The sequence below is a fragment of the Typopeltis vanoorti genome, chromosome 16 (assembly GCF_054136105.1).
Source record: "Typopeltis vanoorti isolate ZY-2024b chromosome 16, IOZ_Tvanoo_1.0, whole genome shotgun sequence".
NCBI lineage: Eukaryota > Metazoa > Arthropoda > Arachnida > Uropygi > Thelyphonidae > Typopeltis > Typopeltis vanoorti.
Window position 1 is genome coordinate 63,087,369 of NC_143564.1, and position 18,589 is coordinate 63,105,957.

Below are 18,589 nucleotides of genomic sequence, written 5' to 3' on the forward strand. Positions count from 1 at the left end.
GGTTGGTCGCATAAAAGTGAATAAAAATTACATAAAAAAAAATTATATTTGTTATCCAAATTCGCATAACTCTGAATTCACATTAAAAAAATGCGCATAAAAAGAGGCTAAAGGTTTAGGTGTATATATATTTGTATGAATGAATGCATGAAAATAAAAGGCAATCACAAACATCCATTCCTAGGAAGAATTCGAACCCATAACATTTTGGTTGGAGAGGGGGGATATGTTAACCACTAGGCCAAAAGATGGCCTGTTGAGGATTGCTCTATAGTTTTTCTGAAAATTGTATAATAGTAACTACTTTTATTTCTTTTCCCTTATAAATCAAATTTGATAATAACAGTAATAATTAATCTTATATTTATTCGCTCTTCCTGAGTGAATGAGTATAATAGAATATTATATTGTTATTATATTATTAGGTTCCTTAATGGTCAAAGCCAAATAACTGAGAGGAGAACCTCCACATCGCCTTTCAGAAATGCAGATAGCTGACTGGGGTGCTTCTGACCTAATGTCAAATCCTCACTTTCACATGGTGTGCCCTGTTAGCAGGTATACACTGGGTATTGAACGAACTAGGATGGGCTGGCAATTTGGACTCAATATTGACTTAAACCATCTATATGATATACAACATGATGAGATTTCATGCTTGGTTAACACGTTCGCTGCCACGCTACTTCGGCATAGTCTGTTCCCGTACGCCAAGCAATTTCACTTCTTCAAGGTCAGTATGGCAATCTCGTTGCCGGCAGTAAGTGTCATACGAGTATACTTGTAGTTGGCTTGTGCAGAGCATATGCTATCTATGAGAATACACACTTTTGATGCTAGCTCCACAAGCCAAGCATTTTCACTTCTTCAAGGTCAGTACAGTAATCTCATTGCCGGCGGTAAGCGTCATACGAGTATACTCGTAGCTGGCTTGTGTAGCTGGTTTACCAACTACAAGTATACTCGTAGTTGGCAGCGAACATGTTAAGTAAGCCCCTGCTGTTTTCATCAGGGGGTGAACAGTGAAAAGTCAGCTACTGGAACAAGATCCAACTCAACATCTAAAAGAAAAATAATAGATGTTGAGTTGGATCTTGTAAAGTACCATGTGGACATAATTTGCATTACTGAGACAAAGAAGAAGAAAAAAAACAAAAAAGAAGACAAAGTCATACAGAAGGATGTGCAAGGGAAGAGGAAGCAGGGGTGGCCAAATAAGAGATGGGAAGCTGGTGAAGGAGTATTGCGGATGAAGAACTCGGATGAGGATACAGTCCAAGACAGAAGAATGTTTGTGATTGTCTTTCATTTTCATGCATTCATTCATACAAATAATAAATACAAGATGTTATTTTCAGGCAATAGTGAACAAGGAAAGGAAGGAGTAGGGATAGCATTCAACACCAAACATGAAAATAAACTTCATTGGAAGGCAGTTTCAAGTTGAGTTATGTGGGCAAACTTCAAAATGGGGAATGGACAAAGAAACTCATTTGTGAGTATAGTCGCACACAGGGTTCCTCCAAGGAAGAAGGGGAGGAATTTTTTGAGTCATTAGAACAAGCAGCTGACATAAAGAAAATGGAAAAGTGATCCTTGTACTTTGCACATTGTTACACCCTGATAACCAATGCACATTGTTACACCCTGATAAAATCCTATGTAAGTAGCTAATACAAGATATTTAAAGCAGAAAATATGCTTGCATCCAAGAAAATTAATTATAGCAGAAATTGTTTGTTTAACTAAATAATAAAAAAGGGATTCTTATTACAAAAAAAAAGGATATGGATAAAATAGGTTAAGTAAGACAAAGAAGATTAGAGATAAGAATTTGTATGTGAGAGGCTAGTTTAATACTAGAAAAGAGGAGATTAAAATATTGAAGTAAATTCTAAAAAGGGGATTAATTTAGTATAGAGGCTAGCTTAAAACAAATGATGATCACTCAAGGTAAATTCCCGAAGTGAGACGTCGTCCCGCGAGAGTCGTGTGCAAGGGACCGTAGCATGTTTTGGGCAGAAAAAACACGACTTTAATTGGTGAATGAGATCGACTCCAGTGGGAAGGGGGGGGGGGGGGAGAGAAAAGAAATCGAAGGTGCCGATAGGGGCCATGCAGATAAAAGGGTTAGGAACCCCCCCGCCCCACAGGGCCTTTTTTTTTTTCTCAGAGTTTCTTCACGAAATTTTCGTATAGGTAACATGGGTTTTCCTGAGTGACGGCGTAGGAGTTATCTCCGTCTGATGCAACAAGGAGACAAAGTGCGTGGGAATTCGATCCCGAATTCCTATTGCAAGAGACGAGAAACACCGTATTGTTACAAGAAGGAAGAAATTGTCTATGTATCTCATCATCCAGTACTCGTATCAAGGGAAAGAAGATCCATACAGAAGTCCGTGCCCACGTGATCAGTTTCATAGTGATAGAATAGAAGATCCTATGTGTGTCCTTAATTCAAGCATGAAAGGTATAGATCGTGAAAACCAGGGTTCGTCTTAGAAAGGTACTGTAAAATCTTGTATCAATTGAAATCGCATATAGTTGCAATCATTGTTAATTACTGGACAGTCGAAGATATACTAGGACTTTAGTACAAATCAGAGTAGAATGAGAGTAAACTAGTTTATATTATTTGATAAGCATTTAGGTGCTAGAGATTTATGTATGCACATGGTATCTCATATGAGAGTGTCATAAAGGTCAAATGTATGTAAGGGTATAGCGAAAGGATAGTTTAACCTATATTGTTTTGTAAGTTAGATAAGGTAAACTGAAAATAAACATTAATGTCCATGGTATTACAGCAATAAAGAGCATTCTGACTAGTATAAGGTTAAGTAAAGTTTTACTTTGTTCCAGGATTATATGTGTATATTTACATGTATAAAGTCTGTTATGATGGCATGATTGAGAATTCCCATATAGGATTTTGCCCTAATACTTGTATTTTGCTTGTGTAATTTTGTAAATTTTATTCTTAGTACTGAATTGTGTTTTATATAGAAATTGAATTGTACCATGTTTGAGATTTTAAATAAACTTTTGTTCACTAATAATACAGTTGTCTGAAATTGCTGCCTAATCCACCACTTGAAAAACGTACGAACCTAATCACGCGGGAAATTAATGTGTTAAGTTACGAGATAGAGGGTCATGACTGCTTAATAGTTTCACGCTCAGACATATTTTTGTATTTTGCTCCTTGTTTTTGAATTATATATCTTAAACTAAATATCCTGAAAGGTGCAGTATAATATAAATATTAGGGACACTAAGGGGAGAAAAAGCTTAAATATTTGAAGTTTGTAATATCTCGTGCATAGTTAAGTTTTGATTAAAGAAAATACAGAGATTCACTTAAAAGGAGAAAAGGAAAGTTTAATAATTGTAAATAGGGACACAACAACATATTACATAATTACTTTGTACCTATTACTTTGTACTAAGCAAAATAAAAATGGATATCACATTGAAAAAAAACAGCATGTAAGAACATTTTACAAAGAATTAAAGTTGAGCAGCTTTTACAAGTATATTGTAGACTCTACTACAAATATCATTGAAGAAAAAATGAACAAACTGAAAACAAATGGAGTCTGAGTTGCAAACTCTGAAAAATACATTCATTCAGCTAGGGAGGTATGTGGAGAAGTTGTCTGCAAGGATAGAAAAATAAGAACACCATGGTGGACACAAGAAGTTAAAGAAGCAGTCCTGGAGAGAAAAAAAAAAAGCATACCAAAGTTCCTAGCAAATAAGATGGCAGATGACCTAAAAGAATAAAGAAAAAAATGTAAGAGAGCTAAGCTATGCATAAAAGTAGCTAAACAAAAGCCAGCGGAAGACTTGGATAAGAATATGAAAAATAAATATCAGGAAGGTGACAAAATGTTCTGGTGACTATTGAAGAAGCTTAGAAATGAAAGAAAGAGTTCTGTGAAAGAAATCAAAGATGATAAAAGTGACATGAAAACTGAAGATAAGGACATCCTAGATGTTTGGAGTAATTATTTTGAAAGACTGTTAAATGAACCAAGCAGTGACAGAACCATACTAGAAAATTTTCAAGAGGAATGCAAAGAGGAGTATATATCAATATAGCAGAAAAAGCAGTTAAAAACTTGAAATGTGGAAAGGCAGCTGGAGTAGATGATATTCAACCATAAATGCTTAAGTATGGAGGTATAAAAGTTTTGCAGTGACTAAACTGCATAATTCAGAGGGACTGGACAGAAGGTCAAATTCCCAATGAGTGGAGTAGAGCTCTCATAGTACCCATCTATATAGAAGGAAATAAAGCTGAATGTGAGAATTACAGAAGAATTTTTCTACTAAATGTAAAATACTAACATCCCATCTACAGAGTTTGTAGTATTAACATTATAAGAAATAAACAGAAATTTTATTTCTGTTTATTTCTTATAATGTTCATGAACTCAATGATCAAAACATTAATACGACTTTATTACCTTGATGGACCTGTGTTTCATTCAGGATTTCTCCATGAGTGCAGGTCACAAAGATGCCTCCAACGATCTCAATCTTGAGCGTCTCTCTTCCATGTTATACCCTTAGATTTCACTAGTGGATCTTCCCATCTTGTAGGTGGTCTTCCTGCTTTTCTCTTTATTCTTGGTTGCCAGTTGAGAATTCTATATGTCCATCTGTTATAAGGGGATTAATTAATTAATCCCCTTATTCCAGACTCAGGGATATATAATTCTATATATCCCTGAGTCTGGCTATGTGACCTGCCCATCTCATCTTGCTTTCATATACTGATTATCACATCTTTTATGCCTGATCTCTTTCTTAGTTCTGTGTTTCTAACATGTTCCATTTGCTGATGTTACAAATCCTACATTCTATTGCACGCTAAGTTATTCTGCGAGTTTCTTCTTCTTTTCTTGTCGTGTTCCATGTTTCTGATCCATATGTGAGTGATGGAAGTATGTCGCTATTAAATAGTTTTGTCTTCGTAGAGATGTCAAGATTTGGATCAGTAAGTGTTTCTATCAGTCTGTTGAATGATAGCCACGAAGCTTTTTTTCTTTTTGCTAGTTCTACAGATAAATCATTATTCATTTTTATTGTTTGTCCTAAGTAATTGTAGGAGTCAACTTGTTCTATAGGGATGTTATCATATAGGTGACTGTCACTTGTGTAGATGTTTTTGATCCATTTTGTTTTTTCTAGATTCATTTCTAAGCCTATCTTACTGCTGTTTGTGTATATTTTTTCACCCATTTCTTCTAGGTCTTTTGGGTTGTGGGATATCAGTACTAGATCATCAGCAAACATAAAGATTTGTAGTTTTTCACCATCTATGCTTATTCCTCCACTTAGGTCTATTTTTTTCAGAATATATTCTAAAGTGCTGGTAAATAGATTTGGGGAGATCACATCGCCTTGACAGACCCCTCTCTTTATATCTATATTTATAGGGTGATCAAATAGGGTTATTTGTGTGGTCTGATTTTTGTATGAATACATCCACATGATAATTTCTTTTATCATGTGGATGTAAGTAAGATTCACATTTATTTCCAGTAAGGCACTTGACTGCATTGTGTTCTATGGTATCAAATGCTTTTTAAAATCAATAAAGAGGAAACATAGAGGGATTCGGTATTCTCTGCATTTTTCTGCTAACTGTGAAATGACCTGGATATGATCTATTGTGGAGAAGCCTCTTCTGAATCCTGCCTGCTCTCTATATGACTTTATACAGAATAAAAATATTATAAAAAAAAAAGCTACATAAAATCTATTTAAATAAATAATACAAAGATACAGAAAGAAACTACACCTAATCCTGTTTTTACATGGTCTTTTTACATGATTTTGAAATAACATGGTTGACAAAAATAAAGTAATCCCGTTATGTTTGTATACAATTTTTTAAGTATGTACTTTTTTTTTCAAATTTTATTATTTTTGTAATAAAATTTATTATTTTTAATTTATTTTTATATCATGTTTATATTGCATATTTTCCAATGATGTTCGTTTAAATTAAAAATGGAAATTTATAGGAAATTTCCAAGTTTTCTGAGTTGTGTTTATTCATTTCTAATGCAGTTATACTTAAACTGAAAAATATAAACTTGAATTTTTTTATATATTAAGGGAAGTGCAATTTTAATATGATTTATTTAACTAATTTAAAATATTTTCTGCCTTGACAGAAATAAAAAATAAATTGGAAAATCATTTTCTGATTAATGATCCCATAATCGAATGAGCTATTAAATTCCAATCAGATCTAATCTTATATGGATCACTACAAGGAGCTATACAAAGAACTCTCCAAATTAGGATCGCAACAATCTATTTCTAAATTTGCTGTTAAAATAAATGAACCTACACCCAAAACGATGCTTCAAAAGGAAATCAATTGTCTGATTTCTGTTTCTGATATAAAAGGAAATCAATTGTCAATGAACGCAGATGAAGGTGATGTACAAAACATTTCCTCAGACGAAAGTGATTTTGCACCAATTCAGCACAAAAGGATGTGCTTTCTATCAGAAAGCAACTCTGAATAAAAATCATTATTAAATCCTATTTTCATGTTTTTGAATTGTGATTTTTTTTTTCTTTTTAAAATTTAATTTTCATTTATGCTTTATTTTATTTCTAAAAGATTGAGGTTTTTTTTTTTTTTTTTTTTGTTAAAATACTGAATAAAAATTGGTTTATGTCCTTTATATAAAATATGAATGGCTAATTTTTTTTAAATAAAACATGGACGGATATGCTCAAATAAACAAAATTTGTGTTTCTTTTAGCAAGATTACTAATTTTTAAAGTTGTGGTCTAACATTTTTCTATATACATTACATACTGAATCTATTTTTTACACTATATTCTTTGGAATATACATACCACGTAAAAACATGATTGGGTGTATATTTTCTAAAATATATCTTGTATTGCATTAATTTTTCATATATGTGTATCATTACAATATTATTTCAATTTTTTGGAAATGAATTTTCTCTGTGAAGAATTTTCTGCACAATGAATTGTCATGTTTTTCTTTTTGAAAGGCTTATACGCTGGTTAAACATGATAACTAATAATTAAGGAATTGACAGCATACACTAGAAATATAAATTAAAACAACTTTAATAAATACTTTCCGATATTTCAGCAACTTCATATTGCCATCTTCTTGGGAACTTAAAATAAAGAACAGGTGCACGCAAGTACCACATAACAGCAAATGAGAAACAAAGCGAGGAAGCTACAATTTTCCTCGAGTCCTGATGGTGCCCCCTGGCAGGCTATATTGATAGTTATTGGCCTTTGGGCTGAAGTTCTTCTGATATATGTTTCCCAAATTTGGGGCAGTCTTATGCACCCAAATTTGTTGAGGTTTGCATGTTCCTAAGGGCTGAGGCTGATTCCATGAATAGTCTTTCATATTTGAACTTGCTGCGGTGTATTACTGTGGCTTTCTTCCACCTTATTCTGTGGCAGGTATCCAGAGCATGGTCTGCAAGCCCAGAGTGTCTGTACTGGTGAAATTGGATGCAGTCCTTGTGTTCTGAGATTCTGATATTTGCTGTCCTGCCTGTTTGGCCAAAATAGGACAATTTACAGCTGCAAGGGACCTGGTATATACCAGGTAGGTCTAGGGGAAGTGGTTGGTCTTTAGTGGAGCAGATAAGGGATGCCAATTTTCTATATGGTCTGTAACAGACTGTTAAGTCATGTTTTTTTAGGATTTTGTTGATTTTTTCCGAGGTGCCTCGGATGTAGGGGATGATGATGGATTTAGAGAAATCTTTTTTGTGAAAGTGGGGGGGGGAGTGGGTTGCAGATAACTGGTTTAAGTATTTTTTGGATTTTTTGGGGGAGGTAGCCATTGGCTGAGAAAGTGTTAAGGATGTGATTTAGTTCAGTGGTTAGGGCTTGATCATTTGAACAGAGATAAGTTTTGCCCTAATGAATAGTGTCTTAATAACTCCATATTGTTGTGAGGGAGGGGGGGGGGATTGTTGGTGAATGTATCTACCTGTATGGGTGGGTTTTCTATAAACTAAGAAAACCAAGGTTCCATCAGGTTAGCGGGTGGCTAGTGTGTCTAGGAAGGGGAGGCTATTGTTTTTCTCTTTTTCCAGGGTGAACTTGATTCTAGGGTGTTGGTTGTTTAAGTGAGTTAAGAGGGAGAGGAGTATATCCAGGACATGTGGCCAAATAGCGAACACATCATCAACGTAGCGAAGCCAAATGGTAGGTTTTTGTGGGGCTGAGTTTAAGGCTTTCTCTTCAAACATCTCCATGAAAAAGTTGGCCAAGGGTGGGGAAAGTGGTGAACCCATGGCTGTCCCCTCTATCTGTTTGTAGAATTTTTCCTGCCAAACGAAATAGCCTGAGTTCATTGTAAACTGAAATAGGGCTGAGATATCGGGAGGAAATTTAGCTTGGATTAGCTCTAAGGTTTCTTTGAGAGGGACATTCGTGAATAGGGAGGAGACATCAAAACTGACCATTATGTCATTATGTTGGCGTGTAAGGTTTTCAATACTGGTTTTGAAGTGGGCTGAGTTTTTTATGTGTGGTGGTGTATTGCCAGTATAGTGTGAGAGCGCTTTGGCTAGCTAGTTTGTAAGTGGGGGAATCAATGCCATCAACTATGGGACGTAATGGCACATTTTCTTTGTGTATTTTTGGGAGACCATACATATGGGGGGGGGGGTCTGGAGTTATATGTTTTAGTCTGTTAGTAATCTCCACAGGCCAAGAAATAACCTTCTTAAGGAGCCTATGGAGTTTTCTAATTTGTGAGTTGGTGGGATTGTATTCAATGGGGGAGGTAAGTAGCTCGATCTAATAGTAAAGCCTTAAGCTTACCTGTGTAGTCATTATGATTGAGTACCACAGTGGCGTTCCCCTTATCCGCTTTGGTGATAACTATTCCTTTGTTTTTCTTCAATTCTTGTAGTGACTTGTATTCACTAATGGATATGTTGGTTTTTGGCGGTTTTGCTTTTGTGAGAACACAGGCTACATCCAATCTAATATCGTTGGCGATGTGGTTTAGAAGGTGGCGAATCCCGCTTTCAATCTGGATCATGAATTCCTCGGAGCAATGGCGAAGCTGTGACCATGACAGAGCGTTGCGTGCTTCAGGCTTCATGGTAACTGACGGAAGGTTAACTACAGTGTTGGTTTGTAGTTTTTGTTTGGACGTCGAGTTCTTTTTTAGTTTATCAAACTTGTTGATATGTCGACTCCGTATTTGTTCGAATTCTTTATTTGCTGCAGTATATGAGACGTCATGTAGAACTGACCAAAGTTCGTGATTAAGCATATATGAAAGCTCATCCTCTAGCACTAAAACAGCTCTGTTTATGTCGGCAAGGGAATCGCGTGTAGCAGTAATTTACTCCTGAAGTAAAGCCTGGCTCGCCCGGTTATAGATATGGAGAGCTTTCTGTGAAACGAAACGGTGCTTAAATTTTAAACAATTTGGGATTACCTGGTTATCCTGGCAGCCTTTTAGGAAGATCAGACGATTCATTGTCCTACTTTGGCCAAACAGGCAGGGCAGCAAATATCAGAATCTCAGAACACAAGGACTACATCCAATTTCACCAGTACAGACACTCTGGGCTTGCAGACCATGCTCTGGATACCCGCCACAGAATAAGGTGGAAGAAAGCCACAGTAATACACCACAGCAAGTTCAAATATGAAAGACTATTCATGGAATCAGTCTCCGCCCTTAGGAACATGCCAAACCTCAACAAATTTGGGTGCATAAGACTGCCCCAAATTTTGGAAACATATATCAGAAGAACTTCAGTTCAAAGGCCAATACCTATCAATATAGCCCGCCAGGGGGCACCATCAGGACTTGAGGAAAATGGTAGCTTCCTCGCTTCATTTCTCATTTGCTGTTATGTAGTACTTGCATGCACCTGTTCTTTATTTTAAGTACCCAAGAAGATGGCAACGTGACGTTGCCGAAATATCGCAAAGTATTTATTAAAGTTGTTTTAATTTATATTTCTAGTGTATGCTGTCAATTCCTTAATTATTAGTTGAATTGTCATGTGATGAATTGTGGAGACACGGCATGAACAGAAATTAAGTCTCTGTTATATTAACTGAATGTGCAGCAGACAGCAAGTCTTTACTATATTAACTAAATGTGTGGCTAACAGTAAGACATCAACTAATCTATTAAGTAGTGTCATTTGTCCTTATTAAACTGCTATGAATCACAATTATTCTTGAAATGTAAGTGGCCAATCTCGCTATTTGATGTCAAATTTAGGGTCACCCTCTTACTTTATAATCAGGAAAATAATCTGTTTTCACACCACATTGAGTTTATGACCCACCCAGGTTATAACATAAATGACCAAGTCAACAGTATTTAAACTTTAACTTTCAAACAGTCAGAGGTGTGATAGAATAAAACCTGTGTAAACTTCAGGAATTGACTAAGTGTAGTATAGGAAAACTGCTGGTGGTGTCAATTCTTTGGATCAAATGATATAAATGATGAGGAATTTAAAGAAATTTTAAATTTCTACAGAAACAGCATACAGATTTTATTTATGCAATTATGAGAAATCAGTAAGCATATATACAATACTACAGCTAAAGAAAACATAGCTAAAAGTGAAAAACAACTACCACTTACTCTGTTTCTTCTGTTGACAGAACGATCAAAACTGATGGACTTAGGAATAGCTCCAGTAGATGATAATCCACTTAACTTATAAAGCTGTTTCTGTTCTGCAATGCCCTCTTCTGATGCTGATGGAAAAGCACCATCAAAAGCTTGTGATGTGGATCCACCTTCCATGTGATTGCGCAAGCAAACATCAGTACTACCTCCACTGCTGCTTGTACTTGAAGTGCTAATGAGACTTAATCTGGAAGAGTTATGATCAATAATGTTGGAAATATCAGAGGTTTTCCTAATCTTATGATCAGTAGTAAGATTAACTGACTCTGTTAAGTTGGAACTATTTTCTGATTTAACATCTTGACTAGCGGTTGATTTCTCACCAAGGACTTCAATTTCAAATTCAGTGAGACTTGTTCCTGATGATGACTTTTTGAGAATCTCTTCCTGAACATTGCCATTTTCCAACTGTAAACTTAGCGTTTTAGTAAGATCTAATGAGAGTATATCTGCAAGGCTTGAACGATGCCGATGTGTAGTATTCTCAGATTCTGAAGTAAAACCTGCTGATTCATGAAGGGAATCTAATAACATTCCATCCTGATCTTCCGAATCTGGAAGTTCTCTAACAGCCAAACTAAGTCGCCCTACATTCACATGAAAATGATCTAATAACTATTCTTTTGTTAATAATCTATATAAAATTATGTATTAATAATTTTCAATTTAAATGATCATAGTAAAAGTGAATTCTGTTCATGAACAATTGTCTCATTTCTAAAGAAATAATCCAACTCAACACATGCATACATTTTATCTATTTCTAACCTTTAACAAAGATGCAGTTAAAAATTAATATGAGGATAATCAGAAATAATTTCAACATAATACAACTTGAAAACTACAGTGATATCGAATTTTAATCAGTTCATTATCCATTTCAGATAACATAAATGACTTTCAAAAGCTTCATCTTCCTTACTTTTTTAAACTAATGCTCAAAAGAGGCTAAAAAGCAGGAAACCTATAATGTGCCTCAGCGGCAGGCATGCTTCTGTTGTCTTGCTAAAGTTAATAGTAGTAACTTTGTCCAACCCTGCTTACACTTCTTTCACACTCATTTTACTTTTGGATACTTGGATACTTGATTGAAATAAAAAAAACTTTTTTTTTTATTTCAATCAAGATATTACTTATCTCCAAACAGCTAACAACTCCTTGCAAATCTCACATCTGTCCAACCACTGAATACTGTTTCTCACATCTGAGATGGTGCTCTATCAAGAGAACCTTACAAATGCTTAATACAGGAGAGAAGAGAGCAATTAGGTTGATTTAATGATTCAATCACTTCTGCAACTTGCATTTTCTACTGCCTCCTTTAAATCTATTAAAACATGTGCAGGCAGCTATTCAACACTCCTTCAGAATTCAACACCAAACTCACAGAATAAATTCTTCATATATTCATTCCTTCCTTCCTTCCTTTTACTGCTGTTGTTGTCTTGCACTCTATGTATATATCAGGTGCATGCTTACCATGATTAACTGGAACCAAAAAATATAATGGTAAGAAATTTTTACAATTGACAAGCAATGGAGAGCAGTCCTTTCCCTAAACAAAATTATTAAATGTTACTTTATATTTCTATTTTAATGATACAACATATAAATGGTGTTGTGATACAGAATATGTAAAATATAATAATTTTAAAATAAATAAAAGGTCAAGAAAGGATAAATAAATATAGAAATCCCTTCATGGCCTTTGAGTTTTCAAGAAGTCATGTATGTTAAAATAAACACAGCTGTAAACTACACTTTGATTTAAAAAAAAAAAAAATGAAAGATTTAACAACAACAAAAAAAAAAGACTGCTTTGTTTTTTGGAAATCTGCTAAAAAATGAAATACAGTTAACACCTACTATCCATTACATGCAATAATAACAAAAACATTATAGCAAAAAAAAAAGTTTTCTTTGGCAGCCCATTCCAAAACAAAACACAATTCTATCTACTGAATCACAGTTCGGTAAGTTGATAAATGACACAGTATCTTCAATGAAACAAGTGATGGTGCCGTTCTCTATAACATAAAGTCAGTTTTACTGAATGAAGTTCTTCAGTCATTTTCATAGTTTCTTGTAGGGAGGTAGAGATTAGAGTTAATCTTAATCCACTTATTTTTGGAAGGCAAAAGTCAGGAATGAAGTATCATCTTCTCCTTTATGGTGGAGATCTTCCCAATTTTGCATCATCAGCAAAGAACTGAATATTTTCCATCAATCATTTCCTATACTACTGATGTACAAATTAAACAACAGAGGACCAAATAGGTCCTGTGGTACATCACTGGTCATCTGCCTTCTACTGACCTGAACTACTCCAAATCACCAGATTTACATCTATCCCCATTTACTCCAATTTATGCAACAGAGTTCCATGTGGAATCCTGTCAAATGCCTTTGCAAAGTCTAGCATATCACTGAGTAGCTATTTCCTTGATCCAACTCCATTGTCACTTTATTATAAAAATATGCAAATTACTAAGGGAAGACCTACTTTCACAAAAATATTTTGTCCCTTAAAAAATATCATATTCCTATCCACGCAGTCTTGAATTCTGTCTTTCACCAATACCTTAACTACCACTCCTGAAATGCTGATTGGCCTATCTATTATTTGCTGCTTTTGTCTTGGAGCCTCCTGCCTCCTTTAAGCAGCAACTATTACACATGCAGGACTATTTTGTCCTCTTTCCATTCATATGAACCTTCTCAGTACTGCGACTTATATTAAACAACTTAATCAGAGGAAATGATATAATTTCCCTGCACATTCTCATAATACATGGGCCGATATGCAGTGCAGAACCTCGCACTGAGATTCTGCAATATTCTAAGCACCTCCATTTCTTCAAACTCTTCTCCCATTTGCCAATGTCATATATGGCATTGCAACATCACCACTTACATTCCTGCAAAACACTTACTCAGTAATTCACTTATTTGGTTTGCTTCTGTTATCTCCTCACATTCAGCACTTTTTGAAGTCCTCCTTCCATAGCTATTCCTCCTTCCATTTGCCACATACTGAAAGAACTCTTTAGGATTTCTTTTGGCCTCATCAGCTACTTTCTCTCATAATTAGTTTTGGCCTTCCTTACCATACAGACCACCCTTCTTGTCTATGCCTTGTACTACTCATGGACATGCTGATCACATTTTTCTCGGTTTACTCAACTCCTGCTTAATGGTGCTATTCATCCATCTAACTCCTGCCTGATTTATCGTTGACATTGGATACAGTCTGACATTGCTTTCTTCAAACACCCCTTGACCACTACCATCTCTCCATTCTAATTTTTATGCCATGGCAATACTGAAAGCTGACACCTCAGCTTGTCATAATCACCTGCTTTGTAATTCCACATATATGCCATCCCTTATTAACAGAAAATTCTGCATGTCTGGCAATCTCCCAGGTCAAGACTACACGATCACTTTCCCCCAAGTGGAGGCAGCATAGCTAGATCAGCTACTGTTAAGCTATTTGTTGCTATGATCAGATCATGTGCTCTCAAACCTTGAGAAATATGCTGTCCCTTAATTTAATGTGATTCTTCATAATGAAGGGTAAATTTATACAAATTATCCAAAAGAATAATTTAACAGGAAAGACAAATAATAAAATTCTTGAAAACAAGAAAGTAGGTGACACTCGATGGGAAGTCAGACTCACCTTTCATGATGCACTCACATGATCCAGTCTTTGACTTATCTTTGCAAGGTAATTGTATTTTTTAAAAGACAGTATTAAAACCAATCTGAATTATGTAAAATTTTCTAGCATTTAATTACACTAAGCTTATTCATGTTGTGAGCTGTGATAATAAACTTAACATAATACTAAGGTGTTGGAAGAATAAGATATATAGATGCACTACAGTTTTTAATTACATGGTGCCAATTTTAATTTTTGTGTAGAAGAAGGAAGAATAGCAAAAACTATATACGAAAGCCAGAAAATAGGAAAAAGAAACATAGGCAGACCCAGGAAAGGTTGGCAAAAGGAAATTAAAGAAAAAAATTGGAAAAGGGGGGAATTAACTGGAAAGAAGCAAAACAACAAACCTTGGACAGGACGGCATGGAAATCTCTTTGGCAAAATCTTGACGCTTAAAAGCATAAGAGATCACAGACAAAGAAGAAGAATTACCAGTTCATTTTGTTAATGAAATTATATTGTAAGAAAAGTATAACTTTTTTTTAAAGAATATATTGTCTATTCCATATGTTGTACATACTGTATATATGTGTAAAGTTAATATTGAACTAAACGAATGCATTGATTTGTTTAAAAATTTATTTCTTGGAAATAATAACTGCAGTTTAATTTAAATGCATATAATATATGAAAAACTTATTTGTTTTGCGATAAAAACTTACAAGTTTTCTTGTATACTGAAGGTGTGTCAGATTTATTATTTTCAACTGAAATGCAGTAACTATAATAAATAATGGCTGCTCAATTTTCTTGCTTCGTGTCTAAAATGAAAACGGAAAGAATGGCGCTGAAGCATGCTTGGAGTGTAAAGAACCCTACATTATTGCTGTGAGAGAAGAGAAATTTTTGGAACTCAAAAGTGGATATTTATTTAGTCTTTCATATCAAAGGAAAAAAATAGTTTTCAACTATTATATTATGACAATTAAGACAGAGCAACTATTGGAGGGGAGGGGGATATGTAAGGTATGGTGAGTTTTTAATTACTACCAAAAAAAAAAAATGAACAGTCTTTCATATAGAAAGAAAAATAAAGTTCAGAACCTTAATGGAGATAAAAGGAGGGAAGCAAGTGAAGATAATTTGCCTAAGTTATGACTTTTGGAGAAAACTGCCAACGATAATTGAAAGTGTTTTTGTGATTCTTTAAAAGGGAATGCAGTAGTGTTTGAATTAAGGATTTCAAATCTAGAAGTTTTATTTCCAACTCTCTGGAAATAAAACTTCTTTAATAAATTCATTGGCATCCACCCACGATCAAATAACTCAACAGTAAATGAGATGATGAATATGATTTGGGGCCTCCCTCGATGAGTCTAATGACTCCCTGGAGTTGCCCGTAATAATAGTAATAGTAATAGTAATGCTTTAAAATGAAAAAAAAAAAAAAAGTGTAAATTATGTGAGGAAAATATTTTTGAATGCATTCAGAGCTAGGCTGAAAATTCACTTGTCTCTAATAACTCGCTTGTAGTGAGTGGATTTCTGGAGCCCTGGTCTCAGGTAATGATCTCTCAGCAGCTGTATAAATTCCATTTCCATCCCTCCCTGTGACCAAGCCAGCCTGTTGGCCGAGTGGTTAGCATATTCACTCTCCAGCCAAGAGGCTGCAGGTTCAAATACAGTCAAGGGCATGGATGTTTATGATTATTCTACTAACCATTTGCCACATGCACTGCTGTAACTTGTATCCTGGTGCAGTATGACCTTTGATATCTTTGCACCATAAAAATCAAATAAAAAACCCTGTGACAATTCTTCTTCCCAATCTATGTCCTCGTATTTGAAATCCTCATAATAATAACTTGATCTGCACTCATCATTCTAATTTGTCAATGAATGTTATACATATTTTCCAAGTCTCACTAATGGCTATAACTTTTGGCCAAGTTGAGCTAAGCAATGCAAAAAATTCCGAAATATGGTGTAAGGGAAGTAAGCTTTCCTTATGCCTTGTGTTGCTTAATCCACTAAAGTGAAGAACCTAGGATGATACATATAGCATCATGTGACTTGTATATATGGCATGTCTTAGCTGAATGGAACTTTCCTTTTATTTGGGAAATGCAGACTTTAGCACTCCTACATGAGAAAATTGCTGCTACTTGCATAGTTTATTAAACAGCATATAGCAGCTCTACATGAAGAATTATTTAATGTTTTAAATCCTGAACTGTAGACTGTCCTATATTACATCTCGCAAGTGTCAGCAAAAAAGAATTTATAAAGGTTAAAAGCAGACACTGGAAGAAATTTAAAATCCTCCAACAATGCCAATGTACTATGCTCTGATTGCAACTGAGTGAATGTAGCATGGTTAAAAGTTTATCATCAGAGCACCAGAGAAGAAATTGTGAAAGTTCTCAGTAACTTCACTACTGCACCAAAGCAAGTTCCTTAACTAGAAATTATTATAAACACAGAATGGGGAAACTACAACCTTCCACCTTCAGTAGCCAATAATATTTGTTTAGCCATAGTAAGCAACTTTGCTACTTCACCAAAACAAGTTCCTAAACTAGAAATTATGATGAACACAGAACAAGACATTTACAATCTTCTACCTACAGTAGCCAATTACATTTGTTTAGCCATAGCAAGCATCCTTACTAAATCTAAACCAACTAAAAGCAACATACTAGAGAAGAAATAGCTGCCTTTTAAAAGTTATATAAGAATAAAAATACTGTGATTGCTAAAGCAGACAATACTACTTACTAAATCATCAATCATGTCCCCATTATATCTCAAAAGAAAAAAATTTGTAAATTATCAAGTTACTTCTTGGCTTAAAGAAATCATTAACAAATTAAAACCTGTTCATGGGATTTATGAATTTTAGGAATACCTAAAATTCATAAATCCCCTGTGCCCTACAGTCCAACATATAAACTTGCTCAACAGTCAGCTAAGTCACTTGCCCCTCTCACTGGTAACTCCTCTACTTTTATAAAATAATTCTGTCCATTTCAAATCACTAGTAAAAAATCACATCTCTAAAACTTATTCAGAAGTATGGTCGCTTTTGATGTTGCTTTCTTATTTAATAATATAACACCAACAGATACTCTTGATTTAATAAAATCTAACTTCTGCATGATATCTTTAAATTATTCAAATTTATTATGTAAGCAGGGCACTAGACTTGGCAAGAAAAAATCTACAAACAAATTAATGCTACTGCAATGGGTACCCCCATCTTTCTCCAAGTGCTCCATGTAAAAGTTTGCTAATGGTGGGTAAATCCATTACAGTAACATTAATCTGTATTTACCACAACTACTTTCAAACCCTTAGTGGAGTTTGTTGATGATGTGTTTGCCAATTGGCCCTATGGACAAGACACTGTAGATTCTTTTAACTTATCTTAATAACCAACACCTGAAAATCCACTTCACATTAGAAAAAGAATCAAATAACCATTTGCCTTTTTCATGACACATTAGTCACTCACTTTTCAGACATTCACTATCCTATTCTATTAATAGAAAGCCAACACACACACACACACACACACACACACACACACACACACACACACACACACACACACACACACACACAAAGATATCTACATAAACAATCATATCATCATCCATCTCAAGAGTATGAAATTCTCAAAACACTTACACACACATCCATAGTCATTTTTTCTAGTAATGCAGCCCTTCCTGCAAAACTCAACTTCCTTGACCATATTTTCTTGGGTCAATGGCTACAGTTCCCAAAAAATAAATAAAATACTACATGGTCCCCAACTTTATCCTCCCCAAATATACAGGGACAAACACATCACTATTTCTATTCCATATATTCGAGGAACATCTGAAAAAAAGCCAAATTACTAATAAAACTTAACCTTTACACCACATGCAAATCACACGTCAAATTAGCAACTCTGATCTACTCTAAGGAATCACTCATTAACAAACTCCATTACTTAGCACATCCTGGAGAGTATTATATAAAGTTTCCTGTGACTTAGCCTAATATGGACAGACAAGAAGATCCATTAATACAGAATACAGAAATCATTAAAAGAGACTACTTTTAGAGTAAGCAATGAATATGAAGCATTCCCCTAACCTTAACAAGTATTAATCTGTCAAAAATTTGGGAGAAAGTCATCTTAAGATCAACTCCTACAA

The 18,589-nt window shown here is 34.7% G+C and overlaps 1 protein-coding gene across 3 annotated transcripts in view; it reads right to left on the minus strand.

Moving 5' to 3' along the window:
- The window catches only part of Gapvd1 (GTPase activating protein and VPS9 domains 1), a 475,307-nt gene that overhangs the window by 163,695 nt on the left and 293,023 nt on the right, over positions 1 to 18,589 (minus strand). For all 3 annotated transcript variants that reach the window (XM_090406248.1, XM_090406249.1, XM_090406247.1), the window contains one exon: positions 10,667 to 11,301. In XM_090406248.1, coding sequence (XP_090262374.1) covers positions 10,667 to 11,301 — 635 coding nt within the window. The remainder of the gene's footprint in view (positions 1 to 10,666; positions 11,302 to 18,589) is intronic.